At 46.5% G+C, this 18111-nt stretch overlaps 1 protein-coding gene across 1 annotated transcript; it reads right to left on the bottom strand.

Moving 5' to 3' along the window:
* Nucleotides 1–918: 918 nt before the first annotated feature.
* Nucleotides 919–14818, bottom strand: LOC132387468 (zinc finger protein 229-like). Its single transcript, XM_059959836.1, has 3 exons — nt 14689–14818; nt 10534–10684; nt 919–2685 (listed from the first exon to the last, which is right to left on the bottom strand). Exon 3 carries the CDS (start codon nt 2211–2213, stop codon nt 924–926), a length of 1290 nt encoding a protein of 429 aa, XP_059815819.1. The 5' UTR covers nt 2214–2685; nt 10534–10684; nt 14689–14818; the 3' UTR covers nt 919–923.
* Nucleotides 14819–18111: the final 3293 nt, after the last annotated feature.

Raw genomic sequence — 18111 nt, 5'->3', positions numbered from 1 at the left:
TCTGCAGGGGAGAGTACAACTTTTTAGTGATGCTTTGATGTTGTTTTATCTGAACTTGATTTCCTTCCTATTTCAGGACTCCAGGTTATTGCTCTTGCTGTTCCAGCTCAAAGCTCCCAGATTTCTTTTTCCTGGTCAAACAGTGTTGTCAAGCAGTATTTTCACTGTCAAGTCGGAGTTCTTGCTCCCATGTGCAGCTTCCCCACTTGAAAGGGACAGAATACGCCTACCTGAAGGTTTTAACCGGATTCCACTCAATGACCAAACAACTTTCTTTCTTCTTCCTTTTTTATTTTTATTTTCGCAAGTGTGGCAGTTGGTAATTATTAGTCAGTAGTCATAAATAATCAGCGGTAAGTCAGTCATTAGTCTAGTCAAGGATAGTCATAAGACAGTGGCAGTAGCATTAGCATTAGGATCAGGTGAAAAACTGGCTGCCTCTCGGACTTTGGAGATGATTTTGGACCTGCACCTCTGTTTCTCTACTGGACCGTTATGGTTCCAAACTGGGTGAACTCTCTCGAAGGTTCGCAAGCTCTTCTTAAGCCTCGCACCGGTTTCAAGAAGTCCCTGCATGCGATGATCCCGGTGGCGGAGTTCACCCAAACGCAGTGACAGCAGTGCTCCTTTCCCTGAAACAGTTTCAACAATTATTTAAAGTTCGGCATCTTACCGCGGGTTGTGACGCTGCTCCTGGCTGCCGATGCGACGCTGCTCTCGGACTGCCACTGTGACGCTGCGGGGTCCGCCCAAATGTTCTGGGCAGAAACCGCCCTCAGGCAGTAGGTTCCGTCCTCTCTGCCAGTGAATTCTTGCTCTTCCTTGATACCTTCCTGAAACTCAAGTTTGACTTGACAATCATGCACATTTGGTGGAGATGGCCGAGAAAATCTCTGACCAAAGACTGAGCAGGTGATCAGCCTCTACCCAGTGTGAACTCGCTGGTGTCTCAGTAGATTAGATGACAGCGTGAATCCCTTCCCACAGTCTGAGCAGGTGAACGGCTTCTCCCCAGTGTGAATTCGTTGGTGACTGTGTAGGCTTGATGACTGTGTGAATCCCTTCCCACAGTCTGAGCAAGAGAATGGCCTCTCCCCAGTGTGAACTCGTTGGTGACTGCGTAGGCTGGATAACTGTGTGAATCCCCTCCCACATTCTGAACAGGTGAATGGCTTCTCCCCAGTGTGAATTCGTTGGTGACGGTGTAGGGCGGATGAATCACTGAATCTGTTCCCACAGACTGAGCAGGTGAATGGCTTCTCCCCAGTGTGAACTCGTTGGTGACTGTGTAGGCTTGATAACTGTGTGAATCCCTTTCCACAGACTGAGCAGGTGAATGGCTTCTCCCCAGTGTGAATTCGTTGGTGACGGTGTAGGGCGGATGAATCACTGAATCCGTTCCCACAGACTGAGCAGGTGAATGGCTTCTCCCCAGTGTGAACTCGTTGGTGACTGTGTAGGGTGGATAACTGAGTGAATCCCTTCCCACAGTTTGAGCAGGTGAATGGCCTCTCCCCAGTGTGAACTCGCTGGTGATTTTGTAGATCAGATAATTGAATGAATCCCTTCCCACAGTTCGAGCAGGTGAATGGCTTCTCCCCAGTGTGAACTCGCAGATGTCTCTGTAGGTGGGATGAATTACTGAATCCCTTCCCACATTCTGAGCAGGTGAAAGGCCTCTCCCCAGTGTGAACTTTCTGGTGTCCCAGTAGTTGGGATAACCGAGGGAATCCCTTCCCACAATCTGAGCAGTTCAATGGCCACTCCCCAGTGTGAACTGACTGGTGTCTCAGGAGGTGAGATGACTGAGCAAATCCCATCCCACATTCTGAGCAGATGAATGGCCTCTCTCCAGTGTGAACTCGCTGGTGACTCTGTAGGTTGTATAACTGAGTAAATCTCTTCCCACAATCTGAGCAGGTGAATGACCTCTTCCCAGTGTGAACTCGCTGGTGTCTCAGTAGGTGAGATGACTGAGTAAATCCCATCCCACAGTCTGAGCAGGTGAACGGCCTCTCTCCAGTGTGAACTCGCTGATGTACCTTCAGTGCAGATAACTGACTGCATCCCTTCCCACAGTCTGAGCAGGTGAATGGCCTCTCTCCAGTGTGAACACGTCGGTGCGCCAGCAGGTCAGATGATCGAGTGAATCTCTTCCCACAGTCTGAGCAGGTGAACGGCCTCTCCCCAGTGTGAACGCGCTGGTGAGCCATTAGATCAGATGACCGACTGAATCCTTCCCCACAAATTCAGCAGATGACCAGCCTCTGCCCAGTGTGAACTGACTGGTGTGTCCACAGGTGGGAAGACCGACTGAATCCCTTCCCACACACAGAATAGATGAATGGCCTTGCCCAGTGTGAACTGACTGGTGTGTCCACAGGTGGGAAGACCAACTGAATCCCTTCCCACACACAGAATAGATGAATGGCCTTGCCCAGTGTGAACCTTCAGTTGAGATTACCGAGTAAATCCATTCCCACTGTCTGAGCAGGAGAACGGTCTCTCCCCTGTGTAAAATGACAGACGTGTCAGTTGGTCGGATGACCGAGTGAATCCCTCCGCACAGTCTGAACAGGAAGGATGGCTGATTGAATCCCTTGCTCCTTAAATATCTAGACAGCGACAGCACAACTGGTGTGTTGCGTTTGAATTCCCATAGACAAATTCCTTGTCGATTTTAACCTGCAAAAAGATTTAAAAATCCATCAGTCGGTGAAGGACAACATTTGAGATGAGATCACTTGAGTTGCCAAGGTGTGATCCGACATCACACTGTTACAGTGAAGCTCAACACAAGTTGGAGAGAGAAATCACCTTCTAACTGGGCACAGTGCTGGTATCTGGAACGACCCTCAAACTCTCTGATGCTCTATAAGTATGGGGCACTTATGCCATCTCCAATCTGTGACTTGGCTCTGTTTGACTCTGTCCTTTTGAATTAGTCCCTCTTCCCACTGAGCTGAAAGGGTGTCTGGCCCCATGGGAACTAAACCCTCTCACGTAAATAGCCTTTGTTGACGTGCAGCTGGGGTTTCCCTTTATGTAATGTTAATATAAAGTTCCACAGTTTCAATGCCATGTCATTGCCATGTCCTGACCTGGCTGGTGGCATAGTGGCATCAGTGCCAGACTTCGGGACGAAAGGTCCCGAGTTCGAATCCGGCCGGCTCCCCTGCACGCTTTCCATCCGTGCTGAGTTACGAGCTGGTGATCTCTTTGGAAACTCACCTGGCAGAAGTTTCCCCTCATGTTCCCCTGAACGTTTCACCTTTCACCTTTCACCCTTAACCCACGGCCTCTGGTTATCGTCACACCCCACCTCAGTGGTAAAAGCCAGCTTGATTTTACCCTATCTCTAACCCTCATAATTGTAGAATACCTCCATCGAATCTCCCCTCAATCTTCCACATTCCAAGGAATAAAGTCCTGGCCTGTTCAATCTCTCCTTGTAACCCAAGTCCTCCAGATCTGGCAACATCCTTGTGAATTTTCTCCAAACGCTTTCCAAGTCTTTACATCTTTCCTGTAGGTTGGTGACCAAAACTGCACACAATACTCCAAATTAGGCCTCACCAATGTCTTGTACAAAGTCAACATAACATATAATTCAGTACTTCGGATTATGAAGGCGAATGTGCCAAAATCTTTCTTTCCGTCCCTATCGAAATGTGTCAACAGTTTTAGTGAAATTTTGACCTGTATTCCCAGATCCCATTCTTCAACAACACTCCTCCATGTCTGACCAGTCACTGCGTAACACCCACCCTGGTAGGTCCTACCAACATGCAACACCTCGCATTTGTCTGCATTGAATTCCATTTTCCATTTCTCAAGCCATATTTCCACCTGGTCCAGATCGCACTGCAAGCCATGATAGTCTTCTCACAGTCCGCTGAATCCCCAGTCTCAGTTTCATCCACAAATTTGCTGATCCCAAACCATCTGATCATCCAGATTACTGATATAGATGACAAACAATAACAGATCCAGCACTGATCCCTGTGGCAACCACTAGACACAGGTTCCAGTCAGAGAGGCAACCATCTGCTACCAAACTCTGGCTTCTCCCAAAGACAGTGTCTCACCCAATTTACTGTCTCATCTTGAATGCTGAGTGACTGAACCTTCTTGACAAACCTCCCATATGAGACTTTGTCAAGTGCCTTGCTAAAGTCCATGTAGACAACATCCACTGCCTTGCCTTCATCCACTTCCCTGATAACTTCCTCGAGAGACTCTGTAAGACTGGTTAGACATCACCTACCATGCAAAAAGCCATGCTGTCTATCCTTAATCAGTCCACATCGACCCAAATACTTATATATCCAGTTTCTGCACTTATGTTCTAATAACTTTCCCACAACTGATGTCAAGCTCAATAACGTAACATTTTCTCATTTATCCTTAGACCCCCTTCTCGAACAGTGGAACAACATTGTCTGTCCTCCAATCCTCCAGTACCTCACCTGGCACTACGGATTATTTCAATATCTCTGCTTGGACCCTGACAATTTCTGCACTTGTCTTCCGCAGGGTCTGAGGGAACAACTTGTCAGGTCCTGGGGATTTATCCATGCTAATTTGCCTTAAGGCAGCAAAACCTCCACCTCTCTAATCTGTCCAGGGTCTCTGAAGTTGATGCTGCTTTGCCTCACCTCTATCGACTCTGTGTCCATCTCCTGAGTAAATACGGATGCAAAACCACTATTTACAACCTCCCCCATCTATTTTGTCTCCCGTACAGATTACCATTCTGATCGTCCAGGGTGGGCATGTTTCTGTTCTGACCTTCTCCATGTTTCTGTGACAGAGAAGCTGGCCAATCCTGACTGGAAGGGGAATCTGGTAGGAATGACGATGGAGCAGCAATGGCTGGAGTTTCTGGGAGCAACTCGGGAGCTGAGTGATAGACACATCCCAAAGAAGTGGAAGCATTGGAAAGGCAGGAGGACACAACTGTGCCTGAAATGAGATGCAAAAGCCAACATAAAAGCCAAAGAGAGGGCAAATAATAGAGCAAAAAACATTGGGAAGCTTTAAGAAACCAACAGAAGACAACTAAAGCAAGTCAGATGAGCTCAGGGTGTGGAAGTATGATATTGTAGTCATTAATGCATCTTGATAGCACCCAACAGCCTGAGGAATTTAGAGGAACAAAATATCTGGGGCCACGATATCTCTTGAAAACCAAGGTTCCCTGCACCAGTTACCTTTCAACTTTTATTTTGGTAGGCACATACAAACTCTGCACCCTCAAAATTTCACTTCTGAAGAACCCCCACTTACCAAGTGCTCCTTTGCAGAAAACAGCCTGTCCCAATCCACACTTGTCAAATCCTTGCAAATACCATAAACATTGATGTTGCTCCAATTTAGAATCTCAAGAGAGGTCCAGACCTCTGTTTTTCCGTACTTGGAATTTCATGGCATTATGATCACTATACACAAAGTGTTCCCATTCACTAATTTTTGTCACCAGCCCTGGATCAGTTCCCAACAGCTTATTGTACAATTCTACGCTGGTTGTTTTATGTACTGATTAAGGAGCATTTGACAAACTCTACCCCATCTAGTCCTTTTACAGTATGGGAGTCCCAGTCAATATATGGAAAGTTAAAATCACTTACTATATCAACTTTTGTTTCTTGGTATAGTCTGTGAACTCTCTAAAAATTTGTTCCTCTAGATCCCTCAGACTGTTGGGTGCAACCAATTCCCAGTAATGCCTACGATATCACAATTCCATGCCCTGGGCTCATCTGGCTTTCCTGCGATGCTTCTTGCATCGTGATTTCCACAGCTCCACGCATTCATCGCACCAGGCTCAAGCATTTGATTACTGACTCTATCTGAGCTCTGAACCACATCTGTCTGGTGTCAAGAAAGCAACCTGTCCCTCAATGTCAGGAAAACATCTGACACTGAATTTTGTGGTGAGGATGCAGGAAAGGTTTTCTTCTGATGACTCTCCATGCAGGTCATATTTGTGCAGGTGTCACTGCACAGTAGAACAGTGCACCACCACTCCAGAGTCTGCTAAATCTTCCTGAATGTTTTTTACAGTCAAACAGGGGTTTTGATTTGCCTTTCTAGCAATCCTACGAGTAGTTCTCCCAAAAAGTTTTCTTGGTCTTCCAGACATCAACTTGACCTCCACCGTTCCTGTTAAATGCCAGTTCTTACTTACATTATGTACTGAGGAAACGGCTACCTGAAAACGCTTTGCTATCTTCTTAGGGCCTTCTCCTGCTTTGTGGGCATCATTTATTTTAACTTTCAGAGTGCTCAGCGGCTGCTTAGAGGAGCCCATGGCTGCTGATTGTTGGGACAAGGTTGGAGGAGTCAGGGTATTTATAAGGCTTTGCAATTTGTACAGCCTGGCCTGTCCTAATGATGATTGCAAACAAGCCATAGCCCTAACAAGCTAATTCAGATCTGAGACCGCGGTAAAATTTAACTGAGAGCTCAAATCTCTTGGGGTGCCTGAACTTTTCCATGGTGCTCCTTTCCCTTTTTTCTCCCACTCTAAAATTGTACAAAACAGAAATAATACACTAAACTCCTGATGAAGGGTTTCGGCCCGAAACGTTGTCACTACCTCCTCCCATAGATGCTGTCAGGCCTGCTGAGTTCTGCCAGCATTTTGTGTTTTTAATAATACACTCATCTTGCTTAAAATGTTGAATGTTTTGTCTTTAATTTTCTGACTTTTGGAGACCAGTTCACCTTCTACTCACTTAACTATTCACAGTAACAGGAAGTTTGACCACTGGTGCCCAGCCGTTTGCATACCACTATATGGGATGGGGTGGAGAGTGCGGGGTGTGACGGGAGAAAGGGGGAGGAGAAGGAGGACTGACAGGGAGCGAAGTGGGAGAACGCGTGGGGTGAGTGGTAGATTTAGAGGATGAGAAAGAGGGGAAGACAATGTGGGATACGGGAGACAGCAGGGAGTGTTTGAGAGAGGGGAGAGGGTGGGACGTAGGGAGAGAGAGAGAGAGGTTGAGAGCTGGAAATGGAGGTGGTTACAGAGTGGCGGAGGTGAGTGAGTGAGAGACAAGTTTGAGGTGCGTGAGAGAGGAGGAGATGGAGAGGGGAAGACAGAGGGTAACTGAGATTGAGAGTGGGATGGCGGGTGATAGGGGTAGGGACAGGGATTGTGGAATGGGAGAGAGAATGGAACAGTAAGAGAAATAGATGGAGAGATGGAGAGAAAGAGGGAGAGAAATGAAAAGAGTCATGACAGAGTGAGGAGATGAAGAGAAACAAGAGAGAGGAGTATGATTTATTACTAGAGGGGTAGAGAGAGTGGCAAAAAAGGAGAGCGCGAGGAAAGGGGTGAAAGAGTGGGAGACTGGTCAAGTAGCAGTGCAACAGGGATAGGGAAAGAAGCGGGAGGGAGAGAGGCGGTGAGGAAGCAAGGATGATTGAGGGGGCGATGATAAGGAAGGGGTGAGGGAGAGTAGAGACAGTGAGGGAGAGAGGGAGCAAGAAGGAAGGGCTGGAGTAGAGGGCCCTATGAGGAAGATGAACTGTGAGGAGGGTGTGGTGAGGGAAATGGGGTAAGTAGCTAGGGGTGAGTGAGAAAGGCAAGGAGATTGGTGTGTATGATCTGAATTGTTAGATGAACTATTTACTCAGTCCCCAGTTGCAGGGTCATTAATCACGTATGTTCACAAGTCACGGAACAAATCCACCATGCGATTACGGTTCCATGCTGGGAATTATGAGTGTGAGGGCAGCTTGCTGTTCTCGGTGTCGGATGTGGGAGGTCCTGGAGTCTCCTAGCCTCCCAGACGTTCACATTTGCGCCTGGTGTGTCGAGCTGCAGTTCCTCAGGGTCTGTGCCAGGGAACTGGAGCTGCAGCTCGATGACCTTCGTCTGGTCAGGGAGAGTGAGGAGGTGATAGAGAGGAGTTACAGGCAGGTGGTCACACCGGGGCCACGGGAGGCAGACAGGTGGGTCATGGTTAGGAGGGGGAAGGGGAAGAGTCAGGTACTAGAGAGTACCCCAGTGGCTGTACCCCTTGGCAATTAAGTACTCCTGTTTGAATACTGTTGCGGGGGGTGGGGGGGGGGGGGGGTGAACAGCCTACCTGGGGGAAGCAACTGTGGCCGTGCCTCTGGCACAGAGTCCAGCCCTGTAGCTCAGAAGGGGAGGGAAAGGAAGAGGAAGGCAGTAGTAATAGGGGACTCGATAGTTAGGGAGTCAGACAAGCGATTCCGTGGACGCAGTCAGGAGATCTGGATGGTAGTTTGCCTCCCTGGTGCCAGGGTCCGGGATACTTCTGATTGCGTCCAAGATATCCTGAAGTGGGAGGGTGAGGAGCCAGAGGTCGTGGTACATATAGGTACCAATGACATAGTTAGTTAAAGGGAAGAGGTCCTGAAAGGAAAATATAGGGATCTTGGAAGGGAGTTGAGAAGAAGGTCTGCAAAGGTAGTAATCTCGGGAATACTGCTTGTGCCACACTGCAGTGACAGTAGTAATGGAATGAGGTGGAGGATAAATGCGTGGCTGAGGGGTTGGAGCAGGGGGCAGGGATTCAAGATTCTGGATCATTCCAACCTCTTTTGGAGCAGGTGTGACCTGTACAAAAAGGACGGGTTGCACTTGAAACCTAGTGGGACCAATATCCTGGCGGGGAGATCTGTGAAGGCTACTGGGGAGACTTTAAACTAGGATGATTGTGGGGGGAGTGGGAATCAAACTGAAGAGACTGGGAGAGAGGAGGTTAGTTCACAAATAGAGAAAGCTTGTAGACAGTGTGAGGAAATCTAGGAATAATGATGCATATTTCCCTGAAGGTGGAATCTCATGTGCTGGTGAAGAAAGATTTTGGTATACTGGCCTTTATAAATCAGAGCATTGAGTACAGGAGTTGGGATGTAATGTTAAAATTGTACAAGGCATTGGTGAGGCCAGATTTGGAGCATTGTATACAGTTCTGGTCACCAAATTATACGTAAGATGTCAACAGAGAACAGAGATTTACTAGAATGTTACCTGGGTTTCAGCACCTAAGTTACAGAGGAAGGTTGAACAAGTTAGGTCTTTATTCTTTGGAGCTTAGAAGGTTGAGGGGGAACTTGATAGAGGGATTTAAAATTATGAGGGGGGTAGATAGAGTTGACGTAGATAGGCTTTTTCCTTTGAGTGCAGGGGAGATTCAAACAAGAGGACATGAGTTGAGAGTTAAGGGGCAAAAGTTTAGGGGTAACACGAGGGGTAACTTCTTTACTCAGAGAGTGGTAACTGTGTGGAACGAGCTTCCAGTGGAAGTGGTAGAGACAGGTTCGATTTTGACATTTTAAAAAAATTGGATAGGTATACGGACAGGAAAGGTATGGAGGGTTATGGGCTGAGTGCAGATCGGTGTGACTGGGTGAGAGTAAGCATTCGGCATGGACTAAAAGGGCCGAGATGGCCTGTTTCTGTGCTGTAATCGTTATGTGGTTTTACTGCGTACGATTCTGGTCTCCGTATCCGACAGCAGGGAGTTTTAACACATACGGGGACCAACTGCAGCTCAACCCCAGCTGACGCGGGTGTTTCTACTGTTCAGGTGGCGGTGAGGAAGGTGTTAATCTCGGGTTTGTGTAAATCCAGGGCCGGTTGCAGTGGGAAAGGGCCGAGACCGAGCCGGACAGCGGGAGGCTCCGGGCTCTCCAGTCTTGCATCCCTGGTTTTAGTTTTGCACTGTGTCGGGATCACGGGATCAGTTTGTTGTGGTTCCCCAAGCTGGGAGGGTGGACGTGGGTGAAGGGGGCCTGTCTATGTGTCGGTGTGGGATGAATGGTCAGAAGGGTCTGGGGCCACTGGCGGGACGGAGAGTGGTTGGGGTACTGTGGGTTATCGGAAGTAACATGACCTGGGTGGATGGGCAAGGGGTAAATTACGTTGTCAACGAGGGTGGATCTGGTCCAATGAATCAGACAGCTCAGCTCGCGTGTCCTTTCAGGAGGCCACAATTCTCTCATCATCTTAATCACTGACTAATCTTCCTGTTAACATTGAGTTGGTTACAGAGCCCCAGAGTCTGGGAATGGCTGGGTGGTAGGAGGCACAGGGTGATGGTGAGAGATTGCTTCTTGGACTCGAGTCCTGTGCTTAGTGACGTTCTCTGAGGTTACACCCATTGCTACTTGTAATCTATGTCAATAATTTAGTTGAGAAAGTACAGGGTATGGGGAGAGAGTTTGCAGCAAGTTCAAACAATTACTGTTTTTGAAAGACAGTCAGTATAAACAATCCCCTCTCTTCCCCTCTCCCCACTCAGAACTGACCAAAAGCTACATCAGAGGATGCAAGATCTTGAACTGAGTAACCACTGTGAGGGAATGGGAGTGGTTTCAAAGGGCTGGGCTGCTGGAAGCACATTACCAGACCTGGAGTGATTGCAACTGGGTCTGACAGAGGCATAACTGGTCCTTCTGGGCACATTCAGTCTCACTCCCCACTATTATGTACCTTCCTTTGTTCAGGTATGTAATGTCTAAAGGACCAGTGTTTGAGTAAATGAGACTCACCAAACTTTCTCCGGACTGAATCACTGGAATCTCCGAGTCAGATGGGTTCTCTCCAGTCGGTGCTCTCAGTCCTCGGGCTGGTTCACTTGTTGCTGTTCCCTCGTCTTCAGTCGTGGTTTTTCTTCCAATAAATCTCTCACTGCAGATCTAACTTTAACGTGAAAGACAATGAAGCACATTAATAATGAAAAGGAGAACCAAACATTTCTGCGTAATGTTACGAAGAACAAAGCTCACTGAAATTTAAACACTGAAGACAGATTTAATGATCTCAGTGAACAATCTTTAATTGTCCCTCACATGTCACAGAATGTTATGGGATAAGAAGGAGCCATCATTCAGTCATGGTAAGACATAAGACACAGGAACAGAATCAGGTGATTCGATCCATCTGGTCTGCCCACCATTCAACCAGGGCTGATTTTATTCCAACAACATATTCCTGTCTTTCTCCTGTAACCCTGAAGCTACTTAGCAATCATGAATATATTAATCTCTGTCATAAATATACCCAAATGGCAGCCTCAACCAACCTCTGTGGCAACAAATTCCACAGATCAGACATCTTTTGGCCAAAAAATTTTTCTCATCTGAGTTTAAGGGGAAGCATCTTTATTCTGAGACCATGCTGTCAGATCACAGACTCTGTCTAATGGAAACATCCTCTCCATGTCCACTGTATCCAGACTTTTCAGCATTCGGTAGGTTTATTAACCATACATCCCTCCACCACCCCAACCGTCCCTCTGAACTCCATTGAGCACAGGTCCAGAACCATCAAATGCTCCTCATACATAACACCGATCGTTCCTGAGATTATTCATGTAAACCTTGTTAGCAACAACTGCACTGAACACATTTCCAGGAAAAACAGTAAAATTGGAACCAGGTTAATTGACAGGGAAATGTTGTGCTTTCTTTACTGTTCTACTATCACATGTGTTGGCGCGTGGCCAAGTGGTTAAGGCGTTGGTCTAGTGATCTGAAGGTTGCTAGTTCGAGCCTTGGCAGAGGCTGCCTGTGTGTCCTTGAGCGACGACACCGGTGCCATGCTGTATGGGTCCTAATGCCCTTCCCTTGGACAACATTGCTTGCGTTGAGAGGGGAGACCTGCAGAGACTCTCAAAGAGGCCTACAAACTATCACAACCATTTTCATTTCCAGGTTAAAACAGGTCCATTTCATGAAATATAAACAAGAAATAAAAAGAAACTGGAATTACCAGAAACACTCAGCAGGTAAGGAACAGCTTACAATACAATTCAATTAATAACATTTCATCAGAATGACTTCAAACATTTTCAGTTTTTAGTGCAGATCTCCAGCACAGCTGCCTGATTTCCACTGTGTGACAGTGGGGGAGGATGGGGGGGGGGGGGGGAGATTTCCGAACACAGTTTGAACACCAATCTCTGGGTCTATTTCTACTGTTGTAAACACGGAACAGCCCATTTACTCACAGCCTCTCCCTGTGAGGATGGAAGTGGGAACTCATCCTCTCCTCAGACTGGCAGTCATTGCTTCCAAAGGAACTCCAGAAACAAACATCTGATCCCAGACCAGAAATACTCACTCAACACCTCACAAGCCCAAACAGCTCAATCCCTGGATCCACTTTAGCTGGATCAAAAACTATGATATCCCAGAACCCAACCTCACAGCGTCACACAGCTGAATCTGCCACTCACTGACCCTGAGAGTCTCACACATCGTCCCCACATCTCACACTGGGTCGTTCAATCTGGGATTTCCCCACAACCAATGTCCAGCTGCTTGAAATTTCTGCTTCATTGCAGGACGAGCATCCGGCCCCTTCTGTAGAAGCTCAAACCAAAGTCAAAGCTAAAACACCAATAGTTCCATTTGCCTGGAAAGCCGATCACTGGATTATAGCCCAAGCACCAACTCTCCCAGTACTCTTTGCTGCCAGCAAAATGCTGCAGTGTGTCAGCCCGTCACTGTTCATAAACGAGCATCTCCACACCAATGCACAACAGAAATGGGATCTGATGACCCTCCGGCATTCCAGCTAACAAAAGCCGATTCTGGAAATGACTCAGCGAGGCCAAAGGTACAAAAGAACACTTCACAATGAAGACAGAGGTTGGAAGAAAGTTTGCTGATATATAACATTGAGCTGGTGGGATACAGGGTGGACCGAAGATGACCCAGGTGGGAGATGTAAATCACTGAAGCAGGAAGATGGGTTTAGGAGACTGCACAGAGGTTGAACAAGATGAGCAGAGATAAGCAGATGGAACCAGGTGGGAGAAGGGATCATACATTCAGAGGTGCAGTGCTACCAGAGCTCACCGGACAACTGCTCCGATACCTCTGTAAAAAAGTCAAAATAAACAAGTGGGTAATTTAACAGCAGCTACATAATAAATAGAGGGAATTCTACGGAAGCAGGGGGTTGGGAAGTGGGGGTGTTGGCTGGTGGGGAAAAGTACCACTAATAACATTAGGATATTTGATCGTTTTTGGTTTAGTCCTGGAGCTGTGACTGTTTTTTATTTAGGTATTTGTGAAATTCCTTCTCGCTCGACCCATTGTCCAAGGAAGCTGGGAAATACCTGCACAGAAGTGCAAGCATTTTCCTGCTCTTTCCAACGGGTACCATTGGATTCCAGGAAGCAGCTATATTAAGCACGGAATGAACATAGAAACCCAAGTATAGAAGTTGAAAACAATGAAAGAGAAATTCACTGCTCGCTCATCTTCTTCCTGATTTTGATCAAATACACAAGCTAATCATCCAAAATCCTCTTCTACACCTGGATAAATTTAGTTTTGTTTTACAAGCTAAATGGAAAAAAAAAACATTTCTGGGCTATAAGGTAGTTTTACGTCATTTCAACTATCATCAATAGCGGATCAACCCCTTGGCCTCGCTCCACCAACTGTAGCTGATGGTAAAGAGGCTCTTTTTTTCTTTGTGTTGATAGGAAAAAGAGTAATTTAGTGAGGCAATGAATGAGATGAAATGCATTTCCAAAACTCCCAAATGGTTGCTGTCCTCCTGTTAACATTTGTCACTTCCAAACAACGATATTTTCTATTTGTATAAGTGCGATAATAATTTATGTAAAGATTCAAACTTCTTTAACTTTTTATATATTTAAAGACTAAACAGGATCTGTAAAGGTCGAACTATGTAACACCCGACGTGTGAGGAGATTGTATCGACACTCACAGATACACTTCCCGTCCAACCATTTCTGCGAGAGAAACGGTACGAGGCAGATTTGCCAACCTACCACTTTTGAGAATAACATTCAGCAATATTCGTGGCTTTTGCAATAGTTGATCAGAGTTTATTTTTTCATACTTGATTACTTGGTACCAATTTAGGTGGCTAAAATTGTAAAAAATGAATTGCTTTATTTCTGTTATTTTTATACTTCTGAGGAACACTGCTAAGCGCTGCGGGCCCTGCCGTCTGCTCCGAATCAGTCGTATTAGTAAGGCTATATCTGTGGTGGTCCGTGGATTACTCGCTCATCCTGAAGTAAATTTTTCTCAGTAACAACCCTTTGGCTTCCAAGCAAAGTTATTTTACTTGCTTGATAATTATATTTTATGATAATCGGTTAAGTGCAACAATGCAATATTTTGTCAAATTATTAAATTAAGTATTATATGTTTAATTTTACCAGTTATACACTGAAATGTAATGATAGGCTGTCATCTTGTTAATGTCTTAGCTATCACTATATTTCTGTGGAGCTCTGGAATTCATATATTTCTTTCACCTTGGTTTACTGCTTGCCATTATAGGAAGCCCTATATATGTCACATCCAATTTGTGCACCTGCTCATTACACGAATGGGGCAAGGCAGTTGCCCAGTAAATGAAATGAGCATGTACACAAATTGGATATCACAAACTGGAAGTGATTGATAAGTTCATGGCCTAAGGTGGAAGGAGTCTATTTTACAAAACCTAGCAATTTTCAATTATCTGAAGCAGAAATGCCACAAAAGTTATTAACTTCAAGCTTTCTGCATATTCACTCAAAGAGTTGAACTACACGTGCAGGTACCGAGAGCTGTATAACTTAAGGCCTTCGAACTTAGGCCACGAACTTATCAATCAAGCAATCTCCCAACACACACCCCTCCCCCCCACAGCTCCGGCAGCTAAAAACTTACCACTGCAGCCATGCTCCTCAGCCGTCCGGCAGAGCTCGGGCCCGGCCCTTTCCCAATGCAACCGGCCCCCGAATTACACAACACCGGGATCATTCCCTGATCGAACCGGAGAACCGCCAACAACAGCGGCAGTCGGCACTGCGCATGCGTTCAGCAGGCGTTTCTCCGCAGCGCCACCGGCTGCCGGAGGTCTGCACATCGTCGCCGAAGGCCGGAGATCCGCACAGCGCCACCAGTGGCCGGAGATCCGCACAGCGCCACCAGTGGCCGGAGATCCGCACAGCGCTACCAGTGGCCGGAGATCCATACAGCGTCACCAGTGGCCGGAGGCGGGAGGGACAACGGAGAGGTAAATCACAAACACGACAAAGTCTGCAGATTCTGGAAATCCAAAGCAACACAAACAAAATGCTGGCCGAACACAGCAGGCCGGGTAGCAAAGGGAATGGAAAGCAGAATGAATATGTTTGGACACCGGGAAGTCCCGCTCGGAGTGGATAGTTCAAAGGTTAGTTTATTATTAAAGCAGGTATCCCTAAATAACGCTTAGTTTTTTCTTTCTCCAGAGAACCACGAATCAAAGAAAGAGCATGAAAGTCGTACAAAGAGAAAAATCAAACTTCTACCCCACCCCCCGGATCAAGAAGAGCGGGATCCCAATAATCAAACCCCAAAACCCAACCCTCCGCACAAAAGTGAACAATAATATCGACCCCCGATAAAAAAAAAACACTCCTACCCCGCACAACTGCGGAGGAGCCGGTGTCACCAGTGTCGAGGCGGCCGCATCGGGAGCAGCGGACACAACAGGGGACCCCGGAAGATTCACAGGTGAAGTGTCGCCTCACCTGTAAGGATGTTTGGACAACGGAGAGAGTTCGGCCGTCCGGCCCTTTCACTGTGACACCCCGAACTCCACATCAAATCCGTCCAAACGAATCTGGGCCAACTTTAATGACCAATAAATATAATTCCTCTCAGCGATCAGCTGTCTGAATGATCCCTTGACTCTGAGAGGAAGGGGTGTCTATGGTCCACACTGTCAGGGTGTTGAGTTTACCGGGAGACAAAGACTGCAGGGACGGGAAGATTTCTGTTGACTAATACACTGTGTGTGGACCCCGCTGGGAATTCTGGTGTTGTGACCCGGATCATGACAAACACCACGTTGCCCACTCCACCAACAACACGGCACAGCCGGACACATAACAGGGGACTTTACATCCCACAACACTGGATTCAGTGATGAAACCCGTGATTAATGTTGTTGTCCCACTGAAATCATAAGGAATGCCAATTAAGGTGCTTTTAAATGCGAGCGCTCCCTTACAGGTGACGTCACACAGACTCCCCTTTGCGCCTGACTTCACGCATGTGCTCCCCCACACCTGGATCTGCCCTCACGTAAATAACTAAATGTTAGATAGATAACGTATGGGGAAAGAAGGAGAGGAGGGGCATTAACAGAAGTTAATCAATAGTAATCAATATTCAGTTTCAATAAAAAGAGTAATCAATAGTCATACCATCAGGTTGTAATATCAGGTGTTGTTCCTCCAACCTGAGTGTGGCTTCATCTTGAAGTAGAGCAGGCCATGGACAGACATATCAGAATGGGAATGGGACGTGGAATTAAAATGTGTGGCCACTGGGAGTTCCTGCTTTCTCTGACGGACTGAGCGTGGGTGTTCAGAAACACAAGGATGCGCAAGTAGAGAATATGGCAGAGGATGGTTTCGATCCATCGACCCCTGGATTATGGACCACTCTGCTACTAACCGGAGTAACTCAGCAGATCCGGGCAGTATGTATGGAACTGAATACAAAGGGAACGTTTCGGGCCAGGTCCTTTTATTGGAACTGGAAATGAAGAGGGGAGAGGAAATATCATTGAGTGAGTTAGAATGTGTGGGTTGCTTTTCTGTGAGACTCGGAGCTCAGGGTCTGACTTTAAACAGCACATTCCTCAGAACAGGGAGCGGACTTTCTGCTGAAACCAAATCCAACTGGTTGGAAGTTTCACTCTCAGTCATGCAAACAAAGTCACTTTAGAATTCTATATGTCTATTTAATGAATAGAATGAATGTACAAGGGTATAATGTACAATGAAATGAATGTACAAGGGTATACGTGCTATCGTAGGGACAGAAATGTGGGCGGACGGGGTGGGGTGGCCCTGTTGGTGAGGAATGAGATTCATTCCTTTGCAAGGGGGTACATAGGATCAGGAGAAGTAGAGTCTGTGTAAATAGAACTGACAAACAGTAAGGGCAAAAGGGCCCTAATGGGTGTTGTCTACAGGCCCCCAAACAGTAGCATGGATATTGGATGCAAGTTGAATTGGGAGTTAACATTGGCATGTGGCAAAGGTAAAGTCGCTGTAGTTAAGGGGGATTTCAACATGCAGGTGAACTGGGAGAATCAGGTTGGTGCTGGACCCCAGGATAGGGAGTTTGTAGAGTGCCTACGGGATGCATTCTTGGAACAGCTTGTATGAGAGTCGATCAGGGACAAGGATATTCTGGATTTAGTGTTATGTAATGAACCGGATTTGATAAGCGATCTTGAAGAAAAGGAGCCATTAGGAGGTAGTGACCATAATATGATCAGTTTTTATCTGCAATTTGAGAAGGTTAAGGGCGGATCGGAGGTGTCAGTGTTGCAGTTGAACAAAGGAGACTATGGAGCCATGAGGGAGGAGCTGGCCAAAGTTAAATGGACAGATATCCTAGCAGAAAAGACAGTGGAAGAGCAATGACAGGTATTCTTGGGAATAATGCACAAGGTGCAAAATCTGTTCATCCCCCGGAGAAGGAAGGATTCAAAGGGGGGAAAGGGGCCACAGTGGTTGACAAAGGAAGTCAGAGATTGCATAGCATTAAAAAAAAGAGAAGTATGACAGAGCTAAGGTGAGTGGGAAGACAAATGATTGGGAAATTTTTAAGGAACAACAGAACTTAACGAAAAAGGCAATACGGGGAGAAAAAAATGAGGTACAAACGCAAGCTAGCCAAGAATATAAAAGAGGATAGCAAAAGCTTTTTTTTTTAGGTATGTGAAGAGAAAGAAGATAGTTAAGTACAATATTGGGCCCTTGAAGAATGAATTGGGTGAAATTGTTATGGGAAACAGAGAAATGGCAGAAGAATTTAATAAGTACTTTAGATCTGTCTTCTCTAGGGAAGACACAAGCAATTTCCCAGATGTATGGATGGGCCAAGGGCATAGGTTAACAGAGGAAATGAAACAGATTGACATTAGGAAGGAAACGTTGATGAGTAGACTGATGGGACTGAAGGCTGACAAATCCCCAGGTCCAGATGGTCTGCATCCTAGGGTATTAAAGGAGGTGGCCCTGGAAATTGCGGATACATTGGTAGTCATTTTAAAATGATCCTTATTTCAGGATCAGTTCCTGAGGA

This window comes from Hypanus sabinus, unplaced genomic scaffold (assembly GCF_030144855.1).
Source record: "Hypanus sabinus isolate sHypSab1 unplaced genomic scaffold, sHypSab1.hap1 scaffold_190, whole genome shotgun sequence".
Classification (NCBI taxonomy): Eukaryota; Metazoa; Chordata; class Chondrichthyes; order Myliobatiformes; family Dasyatidae; genus Hypanus; species Hypanus sabinus.
This window is presented reverse-complemented; position numbering and strand designations above follow the sequence as displayed.